This window comes from Oncorhynchus nerka, linkage group LG25 (assembly GCF_034236695.1).
Source record: "Oncorhynchus nerka isolate Pitt River linkage group LG25, Oner_Uvic_2.0, whole genome shotgun sequence".
NCBI classification, from domain to species: domain Eukaryota; kingdom Metazoa; phylum Chordata; class Actinopteri; order Salmoniformes; family Salmonidae; genus Oncorhynchus; species Oncorhynchus nerka.
In genome coordinates this window covers 57,751,229-57,779,098 of record NC_088420.1, presented here as the reverse complement: position 1 = coordinate 57,779,098, position 27,870 = coordinate 57,751,229, and the positions used below count along the sequence as shown (strand labels likewise).

Below are 27,870 nucleotides of genomic sequence, written 5' to 3'. Positions count from 1 at the left end.
GGATGTCTTTCAGCGGCAGGGACTGGGAGACTAGTCAGGATCGAGGCAAAGATGAACGGAGGAAAGTACAGAGAGATCCTTGATGAAAACTTGCTCCAGAGCACTCAAGACCTCCTACTGGGAGAAAGTCACCGAATACAGGTGTGCCAAGCTTGTAGCGTCATACCCAAGAAGACTCAATGCTGTAGTCGCTGTCAAAGGTGCTTCAACAAAGTACTGAGTAAAGGATCTGAATACTTATGTAAATGTGATATTTCAGTTTTCTATTTGTAATACATTTGCAAAAAAATCTAAAAACCTCTTGTTGCTTTGTCATTATGTGGCATTGTGTAGATTGAGGGGAAACGATTTTAATCAATTTTAGAATAAGGCTGTAACTTAACAAAATGTCAAAAAAGTCTAGGGGTCTGAATACTTTCCGAAGGCACTGTACATGTAGACGTCAAGGCGTTCATGGTGATATCTTTCATAATAAATTGACAAGTAAAAACAGTTTAAAAAAAATGTTAACCTTTATTTAACTAGGCAAGTTAGGGCACGGCGTGACACCTGTCGACAACATTCGGTGAAATTGGAGGGAGCGCAATTCAAATAAATATTCGTAATATTAAACATTTATGAACATACAAGTATCTTATATCGGTTATTAAAAGATTACATTTGTGTTAATCTAACTTCATTGTCCAATTTACAATAGGCTTTACAGCGAAAGCATACCATGTGATTGTTTGAGGACGGCGCCCTACATCAACATATTTTTCAACCAGCACAGGCTTCATAAAATCACAAATAGCGATTTAAATAATCACTTGTTTTTTGAAAAGCTTCATGTTTGTAATCCCAAGGGTCCCAGCTACAACATGCATGGTCGTTTTGTTAGATAAAATCCTTCTTTATATCCCAAAAAGTCAGTTTAGTTGGCGCCATCGATTTCAGTAATCAACTCGTTCAACATGCAGACAAAGGAATCCAAAAAGCTACAGAAAGTTTGTTAAAACAAGTCAAACTACATCTCTATTAAATCCTCAGGTACCCTAAAATGTATATACACTATAATATTTCATACAGAAGGTAATATGTTCAATGAAAAAGTAAAATTAGCAAGTGCGCGTCCTCTTTGTCACGCGCCCACAGACTGATTCATTTTCTTCGGATTCTTTGCTACCATATCAATTGTGTTATAGTCTAATACATTATTTTAACATTTCTACACAATGCAAAGTGTTTTCTATCCAATGATAGCAATTATATGCATATCCTTGGGCACATCAGTCAGGCGGAAATTGAGAAAAAAGGACCCTACGCCTAGTTTCCTGAATCGGTCACATTTTATCTCTGGAACCCCCAGGGTGACAAATCAGAGCAAGATTACTGAATGTAAGTACATTATTTACCTTCAGAGGTGAATGTAGCAAACCAGTTGCCGTGATAAAAGTATTTTGTTGTTGTGCACTATCCTCAAACAATAGCATGGTATTTTCTTTCTGTATTAGCTACTGTAAATTGGACACTGCAGTTAGCTTAAATTCTTGTTAATCTTTCTGCCCATATAAGACATGTCCAGGAAAGTTGGTGTTGTATGCAACGTTTTCTAGTCATTATGGCATATGATGACTGGTGTTTTGCGGGTACTGTTTAATGAAGCTGCCAGTTGAGGACTTGTGAGGTGTCTGTTTCTCAAACTAGACACTAATGTACTTGTCCTCTTGCTCAGTTGTGCACCGGGGCCTCCTACTCCTTTCTATTCTGGTTAGAGCCAGTTTGAACGGTTCTGTGAAGGGAGTAGTACAAAGCGTTGTACGAGATCTTCAGTTTCTTGGTAATTTCTCGCATGGAATAGCCTTCATTCCTCAGAACAAGAATAGACTGAAGAGTTTCAGAAGAAAGTACTTTGTTTCTGGCCATTTTGAGCTTGTAATCGAACACACAAATGCTGATGCTCCAGATACTCAACTAGTCTAAGGCCAGTTTTATTGCTTCTTTAATAATAAGTTTTCAGCTGTGCTAACATAATTGCAAAAGGGTTTTCTAATGATTAATTAGTCTTAAAATTATACATTTGGATTAGCTAACATGCCATTGGAACACAGGAGTGATGGTTGCAGATAATGGGCTTCTGTAAGCCTATGTAGATATTCCATTACAAATCTGCCGTTTCTACAATTGTCATTTATAACATTAAATGTCTACACTGTATTTCTGATCAATTTGATGTTATTTTAATGGACAAAAACCTTTATTTTCTTTAAAAAACTAGGAAATTTCTAAGTGACCCCAAACTTTTGAACGTTAGTGTATATTTAATCCATTTTAAATTCAGACTAACACCATTTTTTTATTATTAGTTGAGGTATGAATACTTTCTGAAAGCACTATACCTGAAGGCTTTATGTAAAAGTGTAATATTGAACTCAAAAGTTATAATTTGACTTCATCGTATGTGTAGCACAGAACAATTCAAAGTTGAACCAAACTGTAAACTGAACCAAATTTAATGGCTACATCGATTTTTGGACATAACTTATAAACTAATGAATGCCTCATGAGCTTAGTTAAAACTGTTATACACCATCAGAACCCAAAATAAGTGTGTTTTACAACAATGTTTGTAAACAAAGTAAATGTAAACACTGCATAATTTTTATATCATCGATGGTCAGTTCTTGCGTCAATAGCTCTGTCTATGAATTTGAGTGGTTACATTTTTTTTTTTTTTTAAAGGTGGGTGCCGCTTTGTTATTGTTTCACCTGCGGATTATAGCTCCAAGTCAGTTTTGGTCCTCTGTGGCTCAGTTGGTAAAGCATTTTGCTTACAATGCCAGGATTATAGGTTTGATTCCTGCTGGGGCCACCCATACCAAAATATACAGTGCCTTGCAAAAGTATTCACCCCCCGTGGCATTTTTCCTATTTTGTTTTCTTACAACCTGGAATTAACATAATTTTGGGGGGGTTTGTAATCATTTGATTTACACAACATGCCTACCACTTTGGTAGATGCAATATATTTTTTATTGTGAGACAAACAAGACAACAAAACAGAACATAACTATTAATTCCCCCAAAGTCAACACTTTGTAGAGCCACCTTTTGCAGCAATTACAGCTGCAAGTCTCTTGAGGTACATCTCTATAAGCTTGGCACTAGAGGTCGACCGATTATAATTTTTCAACACCGATAGCGATTATTGGAGGACCAAAAAAAGCTGATACCGATTAAATAGGACAATTATTTTTGTAAAAATGACAATTACAACAATACTGAATTAACATTTATTTTAACGTAATATAATACATCAATAAATTCAATTTAGCCTCAAATAAATAATGAAACATGTTCAATTTGGTTTAAATAATACAAAACAAAAAGTGTTGGAGAAGAAAGTAAAAGTGCAATATGTGCCATGTAAAAAAAGCTAAGTTCCTTGCTCAGAACATATGAAGCTGGTGGTTCCTTTGAACATGAGTCTTCAATATTCCCAGGTAAGAAGTTTAGGTTGTAGTTATTATAGGAATTATAGGACTATTTCTCTATACCATTTGTATTTCATATACCTTTGACTATTGGATGTTCTTATAGGCACTTTAGTATTGCCAGTATAACAGTATAGCTTCCGTCCCTCTCCTCGCCCCTACCTGGGCTCGAACCAGGAACACATCGACAACAGCCACCCTCGGTTATCATCTGAGACATTCTCATCAATGATAAGATGACAAACTCTACAGTGTAAAGTCTACACATCAGAGTTATCGGATTCACATGGAATTGTTGTCAATTTAAATGTTTGAATATGAAATTATTCGTGATGAGATGAAATGTGATTTTAGCTTCTAAAATGTGAGATTTGGGTTTTCATAAGATAGGGCTCTGCTTAATCAGTGGCCCGCACCTGTGAAGGGACATGGGCTATAAAACTTTTCAAACACGCCTCCGCTCCCTTCCTATATAAGCCCTTGACGACAATGTAACCTCCTGTTCCGAGGATGTAGGACGACGGTCCGATGTCAGAATGGTTCAGATAATAACTACAGAATGAAGCCAACATCAGCGTGAGCTTTGGTTGCGAATGGTATGAACTTTGAACTCTTATTAACTACAGAAGTGATACCTCCTAGCCGTTGAGTTAGCAACAGCAGCTGCAAACGTAGGTTCGGAAGGAACAGACAGAGTATCCCGTCTCCCACATAACGTTACTACAACGTATCCAATTGACAACCAGAGACATTCTTCAAAGGACTCGGTTGTGCAACACGGCCTTCCATCTACCACCAACCTACCGAAGCGCAGCTCAGAGTAAATATTAATTGCATTTTCCTTTTCCAAATGGGCGGTAATTTAGAATGCATAAGATACTGTATTTACGATAGCACAGCTTCGGCCTTTGTTCCTCAGTCTTCCCACTCCTTCACTCAAACCCAGACCCTTTTCTTTTGTGTAACAAGCGGTCATATCTGTTCCGCCCGCTAGGGATGTTTTCCTTTGACGTAATTTGTAATCAAGTTATGATTTAATTATGTGTAATTCTGTGTGATTAGTTAGGTATTTAGTAAATAAATGATTAAACCCAATTTTGTATTGCTGATTCAACTTGTTAGCCAGGGTTCGTGCAGATAACCAAGAATTTACAACTTTCAGATGAGACTGAATTAAGTTGACTATTAATATTGACTGCTATTGATGTAAAATATGACTAGGTCTTTAAGAGTTTATTTGGAAGATAACAGCTCTATAAATATTATTTTGTGGTGCCCTGACTCTCGTTAATTACATTTACATGATTAGCTCAATCAGGTAATATTAATTACGGAGAAATTATTTTATAGAATAGCATGTCATATCACTTAATCCGGCATAGCCAAAGACACGACAGGAGCATAAAGCATGTAGAACACAACTTTCACAGCAGGTGGCTGCTGTCTTTGACTACCCCCAGGAGGAAGTGGATCCAGAGAGCAGACCTAATGTGTCATATTTTTCTCGATGTGGCCGTGAACCAGAACAGGCCCCATCTGTATCTGAGGGTGGGACATTAGAGAAAGTTTTGAGTATGTTAGAGAATGCTCTTCTCAGCAATACTCAATCTGAACAGAGGACCCCATAAACAGTTCCCCAAACGTGAGCGCGCTGTCTGTGGAAGCACTAATCACTGGAACAAAGCTCACTGTCAGATGCACCAGCTGTGTTTCAAGTGCTTCTCTCCTGGCCACATGAGCTTTGACTGTAGTGAGACTGGGAAGCGAAAGAGCCCTGGATGTGGACAGATTGGCAGGTCTCAGGAAAACTAGAAAGTCTCCATTCTGAGGGCAGTCTAATTTTTCCTCAAATGATGATGATATCCAATCTGTTTATTCTTATTTTTCTGAGTTAGTACCCAAGAACACAGTAATTTTTCAGAACACAATGAGAATTACTCAGAATGACAGTTTGTTTTACACCACTGTGTTGGTACAGGATACAGTTGAGCTGAAGGGAATGTTAGATAGTGGGTCCATGGCTACTACTCTGCGTGCAGATATTGTACCTCGGTTGAGGGAGGCAGGAGTGGTAGAGGGGAACTTTCTAGCTCCTTCAGACATCATCCTGGTGGGTTGTGGTGGGACGCAAACTAGCCCAGTGGGCATTTGTGACTTAAAAATACAGCTTTATGTAGTCCCAGTGCTTATTGTTGATGAACTCATTGTAGGCACTAACGTGTTGAAGTCTCTGATTAGACAGTTCAAATCAAATGGCAGCTACTGGCGGGTGGTGGGTAGGCCAGGTCCTTCTGGTCAGTGTGATGACAGCCAGTTCCTGAGGAGTGTCCAATGTTGTCTCTTCGTGTGCAGGGCAAATAAAAATAATTTTCACTAGCAGACCTTCAGTTGTGGCAGAGTCCTAATTAAAAGTACACGACGCAGAACGAACCACGCTACATTACGATTGATTGTTTTTTTATAAGATAAGTTTAATGCTAGCTAGCAACTTAACTTGGCTTCTTGCTGCCCTCGCATAACAGGTAGTCAGCCTGCCACGCAGGATCCTCGTGGAGTGCAATCGTGGAGTGTAAGGCTCCTCGTGGAGTGTAAGGCAGGTGGTTAGAGCGTTGGACTAGTAATTGTACTAGTAACAGGTTTGTTGTGGTGCTATATTCTTTCAATTTTTTAATAATGGATTTAATGGTGCTCTGTGGGATGTTCAAAGTAAAAAAATCAATTAAAAAAAGTTAGAACCAAACCCTGATCTGTACTTCTCCACAACTTTGTCCCTGACCTGTTTGGAAAGCTCCTTGGTCTTCATTGTGCCGCTTGCTTGGTTGTGCCGCGCTTGCTTGGTTGTGCCGCTTGCTTGGCGGTGTTACAGACTCTGGGGCAATTCAGAAAAGGTGTATATATACTGCGATCATGTGACAGAGGTGGACTTTATTTAACTAATTATGTGACTTCTGAAGGTAACTGGTTGCACCATATCTTAGTTAGGGGCTTCATAGTAAAGGGGGTGAATACATATGCACGCACCACTTTTTCGAGCGCCCCTTCAATACTAAAACTGAATTCAGAATGGCTGGCTAGTAAAATATATGAAAGCAAGTGCTGCATTTTCACCCATCGACAGTGAGGCGCAGGATATGGGCCGTGGCAAGTCTAAGCAGCAACAAATTGCTCCGCGTATTTATTTGCAACGAGTACTAGGTTTGCATTAGATAGTACAGTCACAAAGTAAAAATGGTCTGTATCGTAACTATTTATGAAAACATACGTTGCTGCTTTTGGTCGTAATTTAAGGTCAGGGTTAGGCATAGTGCATGGTTAAGTTTAAAATCACATTTTAAGAAGATAACTTGTAGAAATAGGCGGAGTTTATGACTTTGTGACTGTGGTAACTAGTGACGACCCGAGTGCTACTTCTCTCCAGATGAGTTTCACCGAGTTTACATCCGGGGTTTTTCCCTAGGCAATGGAAGGCGTAGTACCCCTGTTCCTTAGGCAAAGTGAAATAAATTCGCCGCACCATGACAAAAAATAGTTCGCTTTTCAAACACATTTTCGTTTCAGCTTGCGACGACCCTCGACTCAAAATGTATAACTAACCATATACTATCAATTAATTAATCAATCTGGGATACAACGGCTACAATTGTCACCTTTTAGAAATAGTTTTCCTACCCCTTTCTTCTCGCGCATGGATAACTGTTGTGCTCAGGCTGTGGTGAATGAGATTGAAGAAGAGTTCTTGTTTTGTATCTCAGTTTCTCTCTTTTTGCACAAATTGAATTTAAACAAATACTACGGAGATCTCAGACTAATCAATGGAGGATATTTGAATATTCACATCAATTGTATCGGTAGAGAGTATTGGGTTGTTTGTAAATATTTCATTAATATCTGTGGAGAGGACTGCTGCTGTTCATGTGAGTGAAGGGTAAGTACACATAGGGATTAAACATTTTTTTTATAAGTTTTATTTTCATTGTTTAGAAACTTTGGTTGTTTTCACATGCGTTTGATCCCTATACCCGTAATTAATCGTGTGTTAGGATAGGCAGGACGGTTTGTTCATAGCTATTTCTTATAAGAGTTGGATGATATTCTCTAGCTCAGTGGTTCCCTACCCTTTTCGGTTACTGTACCACCAACTGAATTTTGCTCTGGAAGGAGTACCCCTGAAATACTCTCATGTGCATTTTTACCAGTAGGCCTATGGTCTCATGAGTCTTCAAGTACCCCCGGGGGTCCTAGTACTCCTGGTTGGGAACACTAGTCTAGCTAGCGAAGTGCACTGCTATTGGAGGGCAGTGGACATAGCTAGCTAGAAAGGGGCCGATTCTAACTTGTAACCACCAAAAGCGTGACTATTTGTGAGGATTGTTATTTATTTGAAGCCATCCCCAAAATATTATTCTTATGTTATGCTACTGTTTTATTTTCTAAGTTACTTATCTAGATTGACAACTAGCTTGTTTGCTACAGTTTTGTGCCATATGTAGTTAGCTATCGCTAACTAGTTTAGAGCTACCTTGCTCTCTAGTGACTGGATGCTGTGAAAACTCTCCCTGTGTTAGCTAGCCTCACAAGCTGAAATAACCGGCTAACGTCGTTAGTTATAGTTGACGAGGATGTCAAGGTATATCAACTGTAGTGATATCTTATTTTAAAATGACTTTTAAACTGTGAAATGGAACTGAAGTCTGACTCCTTGCCATTAGCTAGCAAATAATCTGATGTTTTTCATTAGCTTGCACCAAATATGTAACAACAATTTACTAGCTACCTGGCTAACGAACGCGAATTGAACGTGTGCGCGCGGCTGCACTGCGCAACATGGCGATTTGTGCTCTTGTAAATGAAAGTTATAAAACACTCGTTCATGCTGAAATAATATGCATTTTCAGACAAAGACAATGCATCTGATAGCATGGCATTGTGCAAAGGAGGTCCAAATAGTGCTAAATATGAGTTGAGGCCCTTATGTTAGGAAAACGAATCAATATTTATGCTCATGGAGTCATTTTATAGACTGCACGCTAGCCAGCAGATCCAACCGGGTTGCTTACAGCTGCACTAGGGTCAGACAGCAGAGGAGCCGGTTCAAATCAAATTTTAGTTGTCACGTGCTGAATACAGTAGGTGTAGATTTAACAGTATAACTTTAGTCCGTCCCCTCGCCCATACCCGGGCTCAAACCAGGGACCCTCTGCACACATAAACAACTGACACCCACGAAGCATCGTTACCCATCGCTCCACAAAAGCAGGGGCCTTTGCAGAGCAAGGGGAACCACTACTTCAAGTTCTCAAAGCGAGTGACGTCACCGATTGAAACGCTATTAGTGCGCACCAACGCTAACTAGCTAGCCATTTCACATCGGTTACATAGACCTTACAGTAAAATGCTTACTTACAAGCCCTTAACCAACAATGCAGTTAAAATAAATATTTACATTTACATTTAAGTCATTTAGCAGACGCTCTTACATAAAGTAACATAATTAAAGAGCAGCAGTAAAATAACAATATCGACGCTATATACAGGGGGTACCGGTACAGAGCCAATGTGCGGGGGCACTGGTTAGTTGAGGTAATTGAGGCAATATATACATGTGGGTAGAGTTATTAAAGTGACTTATGCATCGATAATAACAGAGTAGCAGCAGTGTATAATATGGGGGGTAAAAGCCACTTGGACCTAGAATTGACGCTCTGGTACCGCTTGCCGTACAGTAACAGAGCGAACAGTCTGACTAGGGTGTCTAGTCTTTAAAACATTTTTTTTAGGGCCTTCCTCAGACACTGCCTGGTATAGAGGTCCTGGATGGCAGGAGGCTTGGCCCCAGTGATGTACTGGGCCGTACACACTACCCTCTGTAGTACCTTGCATTCGGATGCCGAGCAGTTGCCATACCAGGCAGTGATGAAACCAGTCAGGATGTTCTCGATGGTGCAGCTGTAGAACCTTTTGAGGATCTGAGGTCCCATGCCAAATCTTTTCAGTCTCCTGAAGGGGAATAGGTGTTGTGCCCTCTTCACTACTGTTTTGGTGAGCTTGGATCATGTTAGTTTTGTGAAGTGGACACCAAGGAACTTGAAGTTCTCAACCTGCTCCACTACACCCCCGTCGATGAGAGTGGGGGTGTGCTTGGTTTACTGTAGTCTCGGCCCATTTGCTCCTCCCCCATTGTTTTCCAAGCAGAGCAGGCAGGCACAACTCCAGACTCCACACAGACAGTGTGTACACATGCTGCTTCAGAGACAGTTATTTTTTTTTAAATTTAACTTTATTTAACCAGGTAGGCCAGTTGAGAACAAGTTCTCATTTACAACTGCGACATGGTCAAGATAAAGCAAAGTAGTGCGACAAAAACAACAGTCTCTCACATAGGATAAACAAACGTACAGTCAATAACACAATAGAAAATCTGTATACAGTGTGTGCAAATGAAGTAAGGCGGTAAGTCAATAAATATTTATTATTATTATTTTTTTATTTCACCTTTATTTAACCAGGTAGGCTAGTTGAGAACAAGTTCTCATTTGCAACTGCGACCTGGCCAAGATAAAGCATAGCAGTGTGAACAGACAACACAGAGTTACACATGGAGTAAACAATTAACAAGTCAATAACACAGTAGGAAAAATAAAAAAAAGGGAGGGGAGTCTATATACAATGTGTGCAAAAGGCATGAGGTAGGCGAATAATTACAATTTTGCAGATTAACACTGGAGTGATAAATGATCAGGTGGTCATGTACAGATATTGGTGTGCAAAAGAGCAGAAAAGTGAATAAATAAAAACAGTATGGGGATGAGGTAGGTGAAAATGGGTGGGCTATTTACTAATAGACTATGTACAGCTGCAGCAATCGGTTAGCTGCTCAGATAGCTGATGTTTGAAGTTGGTGAGGGAGATAAAAGTCTCCAACTTCAGCGATTTTTGCCATTCGTTCCAGTCACAGGCAGCAGAGTACTGGAACGAAAGGCGGCCGAATGAGGTGTTGGCTTTAGGGATGATCAATGAGATGCGCGTGCTACGGATGGGTGTTGCCATCGTGACCAGTGAACTGAGATAAGGCGGAGCTTTACCTAGCATGGACTTGTAGATGACCTGGAGCCAGTGGGTCTGGCGACGAATATGTAGCGAGGGCCAGCCGACTAGAGCATACGAGTCGCAGTGGTGGGTGGCCTTAGTAATTACAATTTAGCAATTAACACTGCCGTGATAGATGTGCAGATGAAGATGTGCAAGTAGAAATGCTGGTGTGCAAAAGAGCAGAAAAAAACAAAAACAAATATGGGAGGTAGGTAGGTAGTTGGTTGGATGGACCATTTACAGATGGGCTGTGAACAGCTGCAGCGATCTGTAAGCTGCTCTGACAGCCGATGCTTGAAGTTAGTGAGGGAGATATGTCTCCAACTTCAGTGATTTTCTTTTTGCAATTTGTTCCAGTCATTGGCTGCAGAGAACTGGAAGGAAAGGCGGCCAAAGGAGGCGTTGGCTTGGGGATGACCAGTGACCAGTGCTGGAGCGTGTGCTACGGGTTGGTGTTGCTATGGTGACCAGTGAGCTGACATTAGATGGAGCTTTACCTAGCAAAGACTTAAAAATTACCTGGAGCCAGTGGGTTTGGCGACAAATATGTAGCGAGGACCAGACAACGCGGACATAAAGGTCGCAGTGGTGGGTAGTATATAGGGCTTTGGTGACAAAACGGATGGCACTGTGATAGACTGCATCCAATTTACTGAGTAGTGTTGGAGGCTATTTTATAAATGACATCGCCGAAGTCGATTGCATTTAGATAATTTGGCAGTAGGTCCTACCAGCCTCACAACCACAGATCACGTGTAACCACGCCCAGGACCTTCACATCCGGCTTCTTCACCTGCGGGATCGTCTGAGACCAGCCACCCAGACAGCTGATGAAACTGAGGCGTATTTCTGTCTGTAATGAAGCCCTTTTGTGAGGGAAAAACATTCTGATGGCTGCGCCCCTGCCCAGTCATGTGATATCCATAGATTATGGCCTAATGAATTTATTTCAATTGACTGATTTCCTTATGAACTGTCAACTCAGTAAAAGCGTTAATTGTTTCATGTTTATATATTTTTGTTAAGTGTATATTAACCAAGTAATGGGTTTTTAATCATGTCACTCTTCTGTTCTGTTGTTGGTCTGTAGGCTGTCTCCATGCTGTAGAATGGCCATTGGAATTTTTATGAAGGTATTCTAGCTTAATTACACATACTCTTACTGTACATGCTCAGCTCTTCTAAATGCATAGAATCAACCTCTATACAGGAAATAAAATATTGTATCATGGACAGTAACTGTAGCCCACCTAATGAACTAGGTAAGCTTTCCTGATTACGTTTCACACTAGTAGGTTTCAAACCAATCTGTGTCATTAGGAATTATGGATTGTACGGGTGGTTTAGTTCAGAAGTAGGGAAACTGAAAGTGGCCAAGGGATAGTATTGCCACCCACTGCTACCTATATACAATTACTGTCTGTTATGATCAGAACCATGCATGAAAATGTATGTTTGGTCAAACCACGTTTAGTTGCAAATGATCCTGCACGTTGTCCACCCATGTTTAACATGACTGACTTTACAGGTGAACTTGGCTCGGTTGCTCTGGTACTTTTTCAATGTTGGGGTGACTTAGCCATCCTGAAAGTCCAATTTGTGGTGGTGGGAGTCTCATGTAGGCCTAGTGGGCTCTGCATCTACTGTCTTGCAGGGAGTCTGAGAGAGTGGAGACCAGTTACACTGCCAGGTGTGAGTCCTGCAACAGCACCTGTTGTAATTGTTCTCTTGGCTGGCAGCTTTGGCCCGAAAATCAATCAGACTGGACGGCTGTGACATTGCCTTGGGTGGACTCGCTGGTTTCCCGGTTCTCATTGTTTGTTTATTGTTGTCCCACGGAACCAGGCAAATGTATGCTTTTGTGAGCTTCACGTCATTGCCCTGCAAATGTAATTTCCAAGTTGTTTTATTTACTCTTGTGCATGCTAAGAACAAAAATTCTAATTCAGTAGAAGACAGAATTATTGGCTTTCTTTGACGTTGCAAGTTGAGCCATAATCCAAGGTGGTTGTGCCGGTTTCAAAGTGTCGTCCCTTTGAAAGTAATACTATGGGCCTTTGAAACAATGAGCTTTACGCAGATTCATGTCATCATTACAGTTAGGCTTGGGCGGTATACCGTGTATATACCCAGGGGTCACATTAGCTTTCAGAAATCAGCATTTTCAAAACACAGACCATCATACAATCTGTGTTTTTAAACCATTTCACTTACATTTTATATTGAACTTTGACATCTTTTTTTTTCTTCAATAGAGTGATCGGGGGCATGCAACTAATTAGCTTACAATGAAAAAGACGATGCATTGCCATCGTATTTCTGTTTATCATAGAAAGAATGAAGCCAGCTACATTTTGTAATGTTTTGCCTGAAGGTAATGTTGCATTTTACTGGAGAACAGTAGCTACACATCAGTCAGAGTGCTGTCTGACTGATGAATGACGAGAAAACATTTCATCTGAGTGGAGAAGTGCTTAAATTAGTCTGAAGACAAGCAGAAAATACAATGAGTTACATTTTAGATCTGCGTTTCTAAAAAGCAGCAAGATATTTTTATACCTTTTTGTCTATGTGACCGGTGAAATGAAGAACACAATCTGCTTTATCTCTTGACTGCAAGTATTCACTTAGAAAGTAGCTACAAATATTCAAAGTTTATAAAATAAAAACTTCAAAGAAATAGTTCCAACGGTATTGATAAACCATCTTGTGGCTATTTCCAAATAACCCAGTTAACGGTATCGGGTTGCATTAACACAGAATTCTATTTCTTTGATGTTTTAATTATTGGTAGCTACTTTTTAAGTATATACCTGCAGTTAAACATGTGCAATATGTTAGGAGATAAAGCAGATCACGTTCATTATTTCATCCCTCACATTATTTTTCATTATGAAACTTACCAGCATTCCCCAGTAACATGGTGTTTGTTTACAAGTACACAAACAAGGAGAGACTGGAGCCTGAGTCACTGACTGTTGTGCTGCATTCGCCAGGCACTCTAATTACAGTATGGAATGCGCAACTTTAATATTTGCCAGTTAGATACTTTGTATAGGTAGTGTGTTTTTCACTCCTTCAAATGAGTGGATTTGGCTTTTTCAGCCACACCTGTTGCTGAATACAGCCACACCTGTTGTTTTTGTCGCACTGCCACACCTGTTTCAGCCACACAGCCATGCAATCTCCACAGACAAACATTGGCAGTAGAATGGCCTTACTGAAGAGCTTAGTGACTTTTAACTTGGCACCGTCATAAGATGCCACCTTTACAAAAAGTCAGTTTGTAAAATGTATGCCCTGCTGGAGCTGCCCCGGTCAACTATAAGTGCTGTTATTGTGAAGTGGAAACGTCCAGGGGAAACAACGGCTCAGCCGCAAAGTGGTAGGACACACAAGCTCGCAGAACGGGACCGCCGAGTGTTGTAGTGCTTAAAAATGTTCCTTGGTTGCAACACTCACTACCGAGTTCCAAATTGCCTCTGGAAACGTCATCACAAGAACTGTTCTTCGGGAACTTCATAAAATGCGTTTCCATGGCCGAGCAGCTGCTCACAAGCCTAAGAACACCATGCACAATACCGCTGGAGTGTTGTAAAGCTTGCCGCCATTGGACTCTGGAGCAGTGGAAACACGTTCGCTGGAGTGATGAATCACGCTTCACCATCTGGCAGTTCGACGGACAAATCTTGGTTTGACTGATGCCAGGAAAATGCTACCTGTAAAGTTTTTGGTGGTCTTGGGCTGTTTTTCATGGTTTGGGCTATGCCCCTTAGTTCCAATGAAGGGAAATCTTAACGCTAAAGCATACAATGACAGTCTAGACGATTCTGTGCTTCCAACTTTGTGGCAAAATTTTGGGGAAGGCCCTTTGCTGTTTCAACATGACATACAGAAATGGTTTGATGAGATCGGTGTGGAAGAACTTCACTGGCCTGGATAGAGCCTTGACCTCAATCCCATCCAACACATTTGGGATGAATTGGAACGGCGACTGTGAGCCAGGCCTTATCGCCCAACATCAGTGCCCGACATCACTAATGCTCTTGTGGCTGAATGGAAGCAAGTCCCCGCAGCAATGTTCCAACATTGGAACCTTCCCAGATGAGTGGAGGGTGTTGTTCCCCCCCCCTCCTTTGGTGCAATAACTCCATAGTAATTCCCATGATTTTGGAATGAGATGTTTGACGAGCAGATGTCCACATACTTTTGGTATGCTAACTTAGTAGTTATCTAGCCGGTTAGCGTCTTCCGGTATTACCAAAAATCCCGGGATGGCACAAGGTCGTTATGTCTGACAATCTGGATACCGCCCAAGCCTGATTGCAGTCCCTTTAGATCTGTCAGGTGAGTTGGAATTAGGGTCAGAGTAGCAGTGAACACAAGTCATATGCCATTTATCAGATTTTCTCACCTCCTGCATCCTCTATCCTTTGTCCTCTCGCGCCTCCTATTGAAAATAGTCAAAGTGAATCAAGGAAAGTGAACGTGGATGGAAATGCGCTTGCTTGAAATGAGGCGGTCCTTCTCTGTTCACGCGTCATTAGGTAAATTACGTTTTACAGGGGTGGATCCCAAAATAAATGTGAAAAGTGATCATTTGTTTTTAAGTTAGTTGTGCAAGACATTTTATCGATTTTAAAACAATAAATAGCATATTGTTTTTAAACGTATGTTTTTATCCTCTGACAAAACAAAAGCTGACTCAAGGTGGTGTGGCAGATTTCAAAACTCTTCCACGATAGGATACACGTGAGTATCCTTGATGAAAGGTGGCGATCAAGGAGGGGAGGACACTTACATTTGCCTTCTAACGAATTTACATGCTCCTTCTCGATCGCTTATCAGTTTCCGGGTCACAGAAGAGGGGACGGAGGACTGTCTTTTGAGCCCATAGGCGACCCTCTTTATCAGGGCATGTTCATTAGGTACTAAACGGAGGGAAATGGACTGCAACACGGGAGGGACTTCTTGGACTTAAGGCTCATTTTTGTTTTCTGTTCCGAAACCTTTGAAGACGTGTGCCCTAATAGAAACAACTTATTTGTACTTTTGTTACTGAAAGGTGAATTGTTTATTTGCTGTTGGCGCAAAGGTCAGTTACTGTGTTTTCTGATTTGCGTACAGCGGCTCTTTTAATGCTTCAATTGGATGGTATTCAACCTGGAGACGGTGTGAAGGTAAGTGGGAGTTAATTATCACATTCTTTCACTATTTTTACTATTCACAAGGTTACAACATTCAGCCTTTTGTACGCTATGTTGATAAATATCCTAAAATACTCAAACAAAAAGTGAATAGCTGTTTTTTTTCCAGGCCGTTGGACTCGTAACCTTGCTTTTTTTTGCCAGGATGTACAATGCATTCGGAAAGTATTCAGAACCCTTGACTTTTTCCACATTTTGCTATGTTACAGCCTTATTCTAAAATTGATTACCATTCCCCCCCCCCTCATCATTCTACAAACACAATACCCCATAATGACGAAGCAAAAACAGGTTTTTAGATATTTTTGCAAATGTATAAAAAAAAAAGTATCACGTAAGTATTCAGACCCTTTACTCAGTACTTTGTTGAAGCACCTTCAGCAGCGATTACAGCCTCGACTCTTCTTGGGTATGACGCTACAAGCTTTCCACACCTGTATTTGTGGAGTTTCTCCCTTCTCTGCAGATCCCCTCAAGCTCTGTCAGGTTGGATGGGAGTGTCGCTGCAAAGCTATTTTCAGGTCTTTCCAGACATTTTTTTTAATTTTAATTTTACCTTTTATTTAACCAGGCAAGTCAGTTAAGAACACATTCTTATTTTCAATGATGGCCTGGGAACAGTGGGTTAACTGCCTGTTCAGGGGCAGAACGACAGATTTGTACCTTGTCAGCTCGGGGGTTTGAACTCGCAACCTTCCGGTTACTAGTCCAACGCTCTAACCACTAGGCTACGCTGCCGCCACATATTCGATCGTGTTCAAGTCTGGGCTCTGGCTGGGCACCTCAAGGATATTCAGAGACTTGTCTTGGCTGTGTGCTTAGGGTTGTTGTCCTGTTGGAAGGTGAACCTTCGCCCCAGTCTGAGGTCCTGAGCACTCTGGAGCAAGTTTTCATCAAGGATCTCTGTTGTCATGGCGATCATTAACATGATGACTGTTATCAAATCAACTATGTTTATTTGTTACTCAATTTAAATTAATCATGTAACAATTAACTCATTGTGAATTTGGGGCACCACAGGAAAGTAAAAAAAAAAAAGTTACCATCTCCTGAATTAAACTCTAAACTCTCATCGCCAACAGTCGCTTATTAATCATTACCTCATTTTGAATGTCGCAGACCTCTTGAATCCACAAGAACCCCAGCCTTTTCTGATCATTCAGTACTACACCAATTTGATTGAATTATTTACTAACTAAATAATAACACAGAATACACATACACACTTACATGATATAAAAGTCCCTAGTGGACTAAAGTTATGACTGCTTGTTACACATGGAGAGGGAGGGGAAGATAAGAGATGGAGAGACAAATGTATCATACATTTGGAAACTACCCTCAAAATAATAATAACAATACTTTGCTCACAAACCACCGCCTGTTTGGGGTAAGGAATGTAATGTATTTACGTGTAGATGTTTTTGTCCTTCGTCTCTCTGAAACTAATCGATCCTTCTATGGGAAGTGGCTCGATGGATGTAAGGCTCTTGTTGTCCACCAGAGGTCAACAGTTAACCCACTGTTCCTAGGCCGTCATTGAAAATAAGAATATGTTCTTAACTGACTTGCCTAGTAAAATAAAGGTAAAATTTAAAAAAATATATATATATTTCTTCAGATTCACCAATGATTGTCTGAGATGTGCTCGTCTCCTTCCTTTCTCGGGTAGACAGTTCAGTCCTAGAACCCTTTCCATGCACAGCTGCAGACTGTCAAATGTTCTGGTCTAGTCTTTATCTTCACCCTTGTTGAGAGTTCCAGAGTTTCTAACCATTTCAACGTGTGGCCAACGCTCCACACTTTTCTGGTCTGATAGGTGAGGTTATCTTCTCACCTCGTGTTGAGTCTTAGAGTTTCAACCATTCGTAACATTCAGCTCACGCTGTCTGTCTGCTGGTCTGATATGTTAATTCTTAGCGAGTCCTTTTAAGCACTCTGGTCGGAAAGGTGGTTCCATCACACTGACATGCTCTTGTGACCTCATTAGGGGCGTGGCTTAGTTCATGTGAAAACCATTATCTCTTTAGAAAACGAGTAGTTTGAAATGTTTTGGCAAAGTTGACAGGCAACTTTTGAAATATTTTGCAGTGACGTTGCGCAATTTGGAAGCAGTTTTTTTCTGGATCAAACGCACCAAATAAATTGACATTTTGAATATATATGGACGGAATTAATCGAACAAAAGGACCAATTGTGATGTATATGGGACATAATGGAGTGCCAACAAAAGAAGCTCGTCAAAGGTAAGGCATGTTTTATATTTTAATTCCGCTATTTGTGTAGTGCCTGCAGGTTTGAAATATGCTACCCTCTTTGTTTACTGTTGTAAACAGTAATCAGATAATAGCTTCTATCATCAGATAATAGCTTCTTGTGCTTTCGCCGAAAAGCCTTTTTAAAATCTGACATGTTGGCTGGATTCACAACGTGTAGGTCTTTCCAAATCATGTCCAATCAATTGAATTTACCCCAGGTGGACGCCAATCGAGTTGTAGAAACATCTCAACAATGATCATTGGAAACAGGATGCACCTTGACCTCAATTTCGGGTCTCATAGCAAAGGGTCTGAATAGGTATGTAATTCATACCTTTTAAAACATTTTTAATACATTTACAAAAATTTGAAACATGTTTTTGCTTTGTCATTATGGGATATTGTGTGTTGATTGAGGAAAATAATTAATTTGATAATAAGGATGTAATGTAACAACGTGGAAAAAGGGAAGTGGTCTGAATACTTTCCGAATGCACTGTATTCCCTTCAGGACTTATGTAATGTACTGTATTCAATGGACATGATTCTTTAACATGCAGAATAGACTATTAAACCCAAGCCATGATTATCACCTCCAGAGTATTTCGTTACGAATTGGATGGGGACAGTGTAATTGTTTGAACTCCGCATATTGACATTTAAAATGGTTTCCATCATGGATTGTGTGACAAAGCTTTGGAAATGTAGAATCTTCTCTGGTTGCGATGACTGCAAGCTTGAAACCACTGATTCAACTGTGAGAATTAAAGGTGTTGTCTGATGATTTTACCATTCTCCTTCTGTCTCTGTACACAGGCTGAACGTTCCCCCGGACTGACTGGCACACTGACTGGCTCAATGATGGAATTACAAACATTACAGGAGGCCTTGAAAGTGGAAATACAAGTCCATCAGGTAGGAGGGGGAAAAAGAGGTGTTCTCTTGTTCATCAGCTTAGTGTTCAGGCTCTTTTTTAGGCCTGCAAATGATGACATAGTACTCTAATCAACTGGGATAACTGTCAAGTTGAATCACCGCTATTATTAAGAGTCCTATCAAATAAAGTAAAAATGTAATGCACAGTTTAGCAAATGGTATGGCGGGTGCAGAGAAATGCGTATGTTCCGATCAATCAATGCAGTAAATGTCCAACAAGCACACAATAATGAAACATTTTTAAATGTTAAAAATGTTGTACAGCAGTAGATATGTAAATAGTATGTAATCATTATTAAAGTGACCAGTGTTCAATGACTATGTACGTAGGGCAACCGTCCCTGTAGCTGGACAGTGACTAAGGGACAGAGTTGGGTCCCCAGTCCACCTGGCCGTGCTGCTGCTCCAGTTTCAACTGTTCTGCCTGTGATTATTATTATTTGACCATGCTGGTCATTTATGAACATTTGAACATCTTGGCCATGTTCTGTTATAATCTCCACCCGGCACAGCCAGAAGAGGACTGGCCACACCACATAGCCTGGTTCCTCTCTAGGTTTCTTCCTAGGTTTTGGTCTTTCTAGGGAGTTTTTCCTAGCCACTGTGCTTCTACACCTGCATTGCTTGCTGTTTGGGGTTTTAAGCTGGGTTTCTGTACAGCACTTTGAGATATCAGCTGATGTACGAAGGGCTATATAAAGAAATTTGATTTGATTTACTGGGAGGAGGCCGTCTAGTTTTGGCTGTTTAATTGTCTGATGGCCTAGGGATAGAAGCTGTTTATGTAATGTCTTCGCCTTGTAGATGATAGTGGGGGAACAGTCCTTGAGCTTCTTGACCTTCCTGTGACACCGGGTGCTGTAGATGTCCTGGAAGGCAGGCAGTGTGCCCCCGATGATGCGTTGTGCTGACGGCACCACCCTCTGGAGAACCCTGCAGTTGCGGACCGTACAATTGCTGTACCAGGTGGTGATACCGCCTCACAGGATGCCTAATTATTTTGGTATTTTATTAGGATCCCCATTAGCTGTTGCAAAAGCAGCAGCTACTCTTCCTGGGGTCCACATGAAACATGACACAATACAGAACATCAATAGACAAGAACAGCTACATTATGGTGTATCTTTAGAAGTTTGTGAGAGTCTTATGGGCCAAGCCAAATTTGGCTTGGGGCGCTGTTGCGCCCTCTTCACCACGCTGTTTGTGTGAATTTCAGGTCTTCAGTGACGTGCACGCAGAGGAATTTGAAGTTTTTTACCCTCTTCACTGTGGCCCGTTGATGTGGATGGGGGCGTGCTCTCTCTGCTGTGTCCTGTAGTCCACGATCAGCACCTTTGTTTTGTTGACGCTGAGGTTATTTTCCTGGCACCACTCCGCCAAGGCAGGTAGGCCAGTTGAGAACAAGTTCTCATTTACAACTGCAACCTGGCCAAGATAAAGCTCTGGATAAGAGCGTCTGCTAAATGACTTAAATGTAATGTAAATGTAAATGTAAAAACAACAGCACAGAATTACACATGGGATAAACAAACATACAGTCAATAACACAATAGAAAATCTGTATACAGTGTGGTAAGGAGGTAAGGCAATAAATAGGCCGTTGTGGCGAAGTAATTACAATTTAGAAATGAAAATTGGAGTGATAGATATGGGGGAGATAAGTCTCCAACTTCAGTGTTTTTTGCAATTCGTTTCGGTCATTGGTAGCAGAGAACTGGAAGGAAAGACGGCCAAAGGAGGTGTTGGCTTTGGGGATGACCAGTGAAATATACCTGCTGGAGCGCGTGCTACGGGTGGGTGTTGCTATGGTGACCAGTGAGCTGAGATAAGGTGGAGCTTTACCTATAGATGACCTGGAGCCAGTGGGCTTGGCAACGAATATTTAGCGAGGACCAGCCAACGAGGACATACAGGTCGCAATGGTGGGTAATATATGGGGCTTTGGTGACTGATTGCACTGTGATAGACTGCATCCAGTTTACTGAGTAGAGTGTTGGAGGCTATTTTGTAAATGACATCGCTGAAGTCAAGGATCGGCAGGATAGTCCGTTTTACAAGGGTATGTTTGTCAGCGTGAGTGAAAATTGGAAGCCGATTCTATATTTAATTTTTGGATTGTAGATGTTTAATATGAGTCTGAAAGGAGAGTTTATAGTCTAGCCAGACACCTAGGTATTTATAGTTGTCCACATATTCATATTCAAGTCAGAACTGTCCAGAGTAGTGATGCTACGTGGGCGGGCAGGTGCTGGTAGCGATCGGTTGAAGAGCATGCATGTAGTTTTTCTAGCATTTAAGAGCAGTTGGAGGCCACGGAAGGAGTGTTTTATGGCATTGAAGCTCGTTTGGAGGTTTGTTAACACAGTGTCCAAAGAAAGGCCAGAAGTATACAGAATGGTGTCGTCTGCAGAGACGTGGATCAGAGACTCGCCAGCAGCAAGAGCGACATCATTGATATATACAGAGAAAAGAGTCAGACTGAGAATTTAACCCTGTGGCACCCAATAGACTTTCAGAGGTCCGGACAACAGGTCCTCCAATTTGACACACTGCACTCTATATGAGAAGTAGTTAGTGAACCAGGCGAGGCAGTCATTTGAGAAACAGCCTACAGGTTTCTCGTCGGTCTCGTCATTGTTTTTAATCAGGCCTACCATTGAGTTGGAGACGTGCTCAGTCATGAGTGAACAGGGATTACAGAAGGGGGCTGAGCACTCACCCCTGTGGGGCCCCTGTGTGAGGATCAGCTTGGCGACGGTATTGTCTACCTTCACCAACGGGTTGGCCCGTCAGGAAGTCCAGGACCCAGTTGCACAGGGAGGGGTTCAGACCCGGGGCCCTGAGTAATGAGCTTGGAGGCACTATGGTGCTGAAGTTTGAGCTGTCGTCAATGAACAGCATTCTTACATAGGTATTCTTCTTGTCTAGGTGGAATAGGGCAGTGTGCAATGGCAATTGCGTCTGTGTCTCTGTTGGGGCTGTATGCAAATTGTAGTGGGTCTATGGTGTCAGGTAAGATGGAGGTGATATGATCCTTTACATTTTTTTTTTTTTTACCCCTTTTTCTCCCCAATTTCGTGGTATCCAATTGTTGTAGTATCTACTATCTTGTCTCATCGCTACAACTCCCGTATGGGCTCGGGAGAGACGAAGGTTGAAAGTCATGCGTCCTCCGATACACAACCCAACCAGCCGTACTGCTTCTTAACACAGCGCGCATCCAACCCGGAAGCCAGCCACACCAGGTACACCGTGCACCTGGCAACCTTGGTTAGTGCGCACTGCGCCCGGCCCGCCACAGGAGTCGCTGGTGCGCGATGAGACAAGGACATCCCTACCGACCAAGCCCTCCCTAACCCGGACGACGCTAGGCCAATTGTGCGTTTGCCCCACGGACCTCCCGGTCGCGGCCGGTTACGACAGAACCTGGGTGCGAACCCAGGGACTCTGATGGCACAGTTGGCGCTGCAGTACAGCGCCCTTAACCACTGCGCCACCCGGGAGGCCGTGATATGATCCTTAATTGTCCTCTCAAAGCACTTCGTGATTATAGGAGTGCTATGGGGCGAAGTCATTTAGTTCGGTTAACTTTGCTTTCTTGGTTACAGGAATGATGGTGGACGTCTTGAAGCAAGTGGGGACCATCTACTGGGATAGTGAGACATTTAATTTGTCCATAACTCCAGCCAGCTGTTCTGGGCATGCTCTGAGGACACTGCTTTGGATGCAGTCTGGGCCGGCAGCCTTTGCAAGGGTTAACTTGTTTAAATGTCTTACTTGCTTCAGCTAGGGAGATCAGGAATACACAGTCCTTGTGAGCGGTGGGGGTCCACATCGGTGGCTCTGTGTTTTCCTCAAAACAGGTGTTTAGCTTGTCTAGAAGTGAGGCGCAGTGTCTGACGTGGCTGGCTTTCCCGTTATAATCAAGGGTTGTCTGGAGTCTCTGACACATGCGTCTCGTCTGAGCTGTTGAATTGCGACTCCACTTTCTCTGTACTGACTTTTTGCCTCCGATTGCCTTTCGGTGGTCGTAGTTGGTCTGTTTGTAATAGTCAATGTTCTCAGGCACCTTACGGTAGTTTGCATTTTCTGTTTTGCGAGAATGCTGCCATGTCTCCCTGGTTTCTGAAATGGATACGTTTTCATCACAATATGCGCTTCTGATGAACCCAGTCACCGAGTCAATGTATGTTTGAGAAGATCCACTGAAGACCATTGCATTATGGGGTGAATCCATACTTCCACTTAAGTAGAATTTTTACTCCGATTTGACGTCAATGCACAACTAGGTACATATTAGAATTAGCGGCGAATCCTAACTTCCTTTTACAGTGCATTTGTAAAGTAAAGACTCATTTACGTTTTCCAGATTTTGTTACGTAACAGCCTTATTAAAAAATGTATTTAATAAAATCCACAATACCCCATAATGACAAAGCGAGAATTTTTTTTGCATTTTTAGCAAATGTATTAAAAATAACAAATAGATACCTTATTTACATAAGTATTCAGACCCTTTGCTATGAGATTTGAAATTGAGCTCATGTGCATCATATTTCCAATGATCATTGTTGCTGTTTCTACAACTTAATTGGAGGCCACCTGTGGTAAATTCAGTTGATTGGACATGATTTGGAAAGGCACATGGCTGTCTATATAACGCCCCACAGTTTACAGTGCATGTCAGAGCAAAAACCAAGCCATGAGGTCGACAGAATTGTGTCAAGACACAGATCTGGGGAAGGGTACCAAAACATTTCTGCAGCGTTGAAGGTTCCTAAGAACAGTGGCCTCCCAAACTTATTCCATTTAAGAATGATGAACCACCAAGATTGAGGGGGAAAAAATAAACAATTTAATCAATTTCATAATAAGGGTGTAACGTAATAAAATGTGGAAATAGTTAAGTCTGAATACTTTCCAAATGCACTATTTGTGGCAACTTCAAGCATCCATTTTCATTACATGTTTGTTAGTGAGTAAGCATGAGTGTGCTAGATAATGGATGCATCCCAAATGACACCCTATTCACTACGCAGGCCAGGTCTTCAGCCTCCTTGCTGTTGAGCACCAGTGGGGTCAGGCCAGTATCTTCAATTGAGCTCAGTCCCTAATGCCCCATAACCACACTCCCAGCACATTGAACAGGACTCTCCCAGAGGAGTGGTCAGCCACATAGAGTAGACCTGGCATCAGTGCTTTGAAAGGCCAGCTTAGTAAGTCCTCTGCCTAGTCATGTCCCATGTCACCTCATAGCAATAGGAACCAGATGTTTAGCACCCAGTTAATGAAGGTATGTGGTTCTTTAGCGTGTTAGGGTTATTTTTATACTTTGACGATTACACACTCATTTATCGATTTGTTTTAGTTATCTTCAGGATAAGTAGGCAATTTTTAACTCTGCCTACTGTAGGCCTATAGTATGTCTTTATAAAGTTGAATGTAAAATGTATGAGTATGTAATTTACATGTAAAGTCACATTTCAGTATTTTATAAAGTCATAACCTAATCAAATATTCAAATTACTATAATGATGAAAATACAAAGTGTTATATGTGTTATTCAATCTTATGTTTGTTCAGACTGAATGATGGCCAATGTCACAATTTGGGTATGGGACTGAATGTTTTTGCCTATAGGTTTCACTGTCCACAGGCTGTAGTAGTCTTGCGGAATGTCCCTGAATGCATTTGTTATCCTACCCACATGTATCTCTTTCTTCTACAGAAACTGGTCACCCAGATGAAACAGGACCCACAGGTAAATACAATTTCAGTTAATAATTGGTTTGTTTTCAGTAGACTGATGGTGCCGATAGGAATTGCAGCTCTGTTTCTACCTCCTAAGCAACTTTGCAGAATTTATTTAGTAGTTATTTCTTACATTATTAGCCCAGAAGGTTTTTTTGCATTATTACAATACAGCCGGAAATAACTTTTGGATATCAGAGCGGCGGTAACTCACCAGCGTTCCGACCAGGGATACGACTTTCCCGAATTGGATCCGAATTCGTATCACCAAGGCAATTGAACTTATCTCCGAGGCTGCTCCAAGACGCCACCGGTAGAGAAGAGGTATTCAGAATGGACTTGTCGTCTGACTCAAGGCGTGCACACCATCCACCGCTTCCAAGTGTATTACTTGTTAATGTTCAGTCCATGGAAAATAAAGTAGACAAGCTCAGGGTGAGGAGCTCCTACCAGGGAGACATCAGGGACTCTAACATACTCTTTCACGTAATCATGGCTCTCTCCGGATATACTGTCCTCATCCGTACAGCAGCTTAAATGGGCTACTTCTTTGTGAGTTAATGAGGAAGCGGAACACCTCTCCATTCAAATTTGTGTTAGAAAATACAACTTGTTGGAAAATAATTTGAAATTGACAAGTTGAAAAATAGTCTATAGATCACAAGCAGGCAGCATGTGTTAACTGTCCTGTTGCGTAACAGTCACATTTTGGAACTGTGAGTGCATTCTGACATCACGTGCATAAAACTCACGCTGGGGTGACCGTTAGATATTTGGAACTCACAAAAGGTTAACTATGCATGGTGTGATTGTGGTAACATAGAGGAACTCAAGCCCTTTTGTTCACCTGACCTAGAGTACCTCACAATCAAATGCCGATCACATTAGCTCCCAAAGAATTGTCTTTGGTTATCGTCACAGCCGTGTATATTCTTCCCCAAGCCGATACCACTAAGGCCCTCAAGGAACTAAACTGGACTTTGTGCAAACTGGAAACCGCATATACAAAGTATATCTAAGAAAATTCAGGTAGCATTTACAGTGGGGAGAACAAGTATTTGATACACTGCCGATTTTGCAGGTTTTCCTAGTTACAAAGCATGTAGAGGTCTGTAATTTTTTATCATAGGTACACTTCAACTGTGAGAGATGGAATCTAAAACAAAAATTCAGAAAATCACATTGAATGCTTTTTAATGTATAAAAGTTAGCCACCCCTAGCCATAAGAAGTTAAAGAAGCAATAAAACAAGCCTTCTTTAGACTAGTTGAGTATCTGGAGCATCAGCATTTGTGGGTTCGATTACAGGCTCAAAATGGCCAGAAACAAAACTTTCTTCTGAAACTCGTCAGTCTATTCTTGTTCTGAGAAATGAAGGCTATTTCATGCGAGATATTGCCAAGAAACTGAAGATCTCGTACAGCGCTGTGTACTACTACCACCTTCACAGGACAGAGCAAACTGGCGCTAACCAGAATAGAAAGAGTGGGAGGCCCTGGTGCACAACTGAGCAAGAGGACAAGTACATTAGAGAGTGTCTAGTTTGAGAAACGGACGCCTCACAAGTCCTCAACTGGCAGCTTCATTAAATAGTACCCGCAAAACACCAGTCTCAACATCAACAGTGAAGAGGCGACTCCGGGATGCTGGCCTTCTTGGTGTCCTTTAGTAGTGGTTTCTTTGCAGCAATTCGACCATGAAGGCCTGATTTCACGCAGTCTCGTCTGAACAGTTGATGTTGAGATGCGTCTTGCTTGAGCTCTGCGAAGCCCTCATGAGAGGCAGTTTCATCATAGCACTTGATGGTTTTTGTGACTCAACATGAAGAAATTTTAAAAGTTCTTGAAATTTTCCCAATTGACAGACATTCATGTCTTAAAGTAATGGACTGTCCTTTCTCCTTGCTTATGAGCTGTTCTTGCCTTAATATGGACTTGGTCTTTTGCAACAACAAAAAACGACCTTGCCACAACACAACAGATTGGCTCAAACGCATTAACAAGGAAAGAAATTCCACAAATGAACCTTTAACAAGGCACACCTGTTAATTTAAACACATTCCAGGTGACTACCTCATCAAGCTGGTTGAGAGAATACCAAGGATGTGCAAAGCGGTCATCAAGGCAAAGGGTGGCTACTTTGAAGAATCTCATATAAAATATATTGATTTGTTTCACTTTTTTGATTCCATGTGTTATTTCATAGTTTTGACGTCTTCCCTATTATTCTACAATGTAGAAAATAGTACAAATAAAGAAAAACCCTTGAATGAGTAGATGTCCACATTTTTCACTGGTACTGTAAACTCTCGGTTCCAGCTTTGATGCACCTGTACTGACCTTGCCTTCTGGATGATAGCGGGTTGAACAGGCCGTGGTTCGGGTGGTTAATGTCCTTGATGAATATTTTTGACCTTCCTGTGACATTGGGTGATGTAAATATCCTGGAAGGCAGGCAGTGTGCCCCCAGGGATGCGTTGGGCAGACTGCCCCACCCTCTGGATAGCCCTGCGGTTTCAGACGGTGCAGTTTCCATACAAAAGGGGTGATACAGCCTCACCGGATGCTCCCAATGGTGCATCTGTCAAAGTTTGTGAGGGTCTTAGGGGCCAAGCCAAATTTCTTCAACCTAAGGAGGCACGGTTGAGCCTTCCTCACAAGACTACCTGTGTGTAATACTGAAGACTTGAAGATTTCCACCTTCTCCACTGTGGCCCCGTCGATGTGGATCGGGGCGTGCGTCCGCTGCTGTCTCCTGGAGTCCACAATCAGCTTCTTCGTCTTGATGTTGAGGGAGAAGTTCTTTTCCTGGCACCACTCCGCAAGGGCCTTAGCCTAAAGGGAGGAGGTGGTCTCGTCATTATTAGTAAATCAGGCCTACTACTGTTGTCTGCAAAAGTTGATTTATTTCTTTTACCACTTTTTCATGGTATCCAATTGGTAGTTAGTCGTCTCATCTTTGCAACTCCCGTATGGACTCGGGAGAGGCGAAGGTCGAGAGCCGTGCTTCCTCCAAAACACAACCCAACCAAGCCGCACTGCTTCTTGACACAATGCCCACTTAACCCTGTAAGCCAGCCGCACCAATGTATCGGAGGAAACACCGTACACCTGGCGACCGTGTCAGCATGCACTGCGCCTGGCCCGCCACAGGAGT

General features: G+C 41.8%; 1 protein-coding gene across 5 annotated transcripts in view; it reads left to right on the top strand.

Moving 5' to 3' along the window:
• The first annotated feature begins 7,080 nt into the window (after positions 1 to 7,080).
• The window catches only part of LOC115109729 (PHD finger protein 21A-like), a 109,263-nt gene continuing 88,473 nt past the window's right edge, over positions 7,081 to 27,870 (top strand). The window contains exons 1-5 of one of the 5 annotated variants that reach the window (XM_029635007.2): positions 7,081 to 7,398; positions 11,653 to 11,695; positions 15,690 to 15,742; positions 18,844 to 18,942; positions 24,692 to 24,724. In XM_029635007.2, coding sequence (XP_029490867.2) covers positions 15,701 to 15,742; positions 18,844 to 18,942; positions 24,692 to 24,724 — 174 coding nt within the window. In that variant the 5' untranslated portion in view covers positions 7,081 to 7,398; positions 11,653 to 11,695; positions 15,690 to 15,700. Of the gene's footprint in view, positions 7,399 to 11,652; positions 11,696 to 15,689; positions 15,743 to 18,843; positions 18,943 to 20,179; positions 20,349 to 24,691; positions 24,725 to 27,870 lie in introns of those variants that run through there. The other 4 variants (XM_029635006.2, XM_029635008.2, XM_029635009.2 and 1 more) reach the window with 4 other exon arrangements.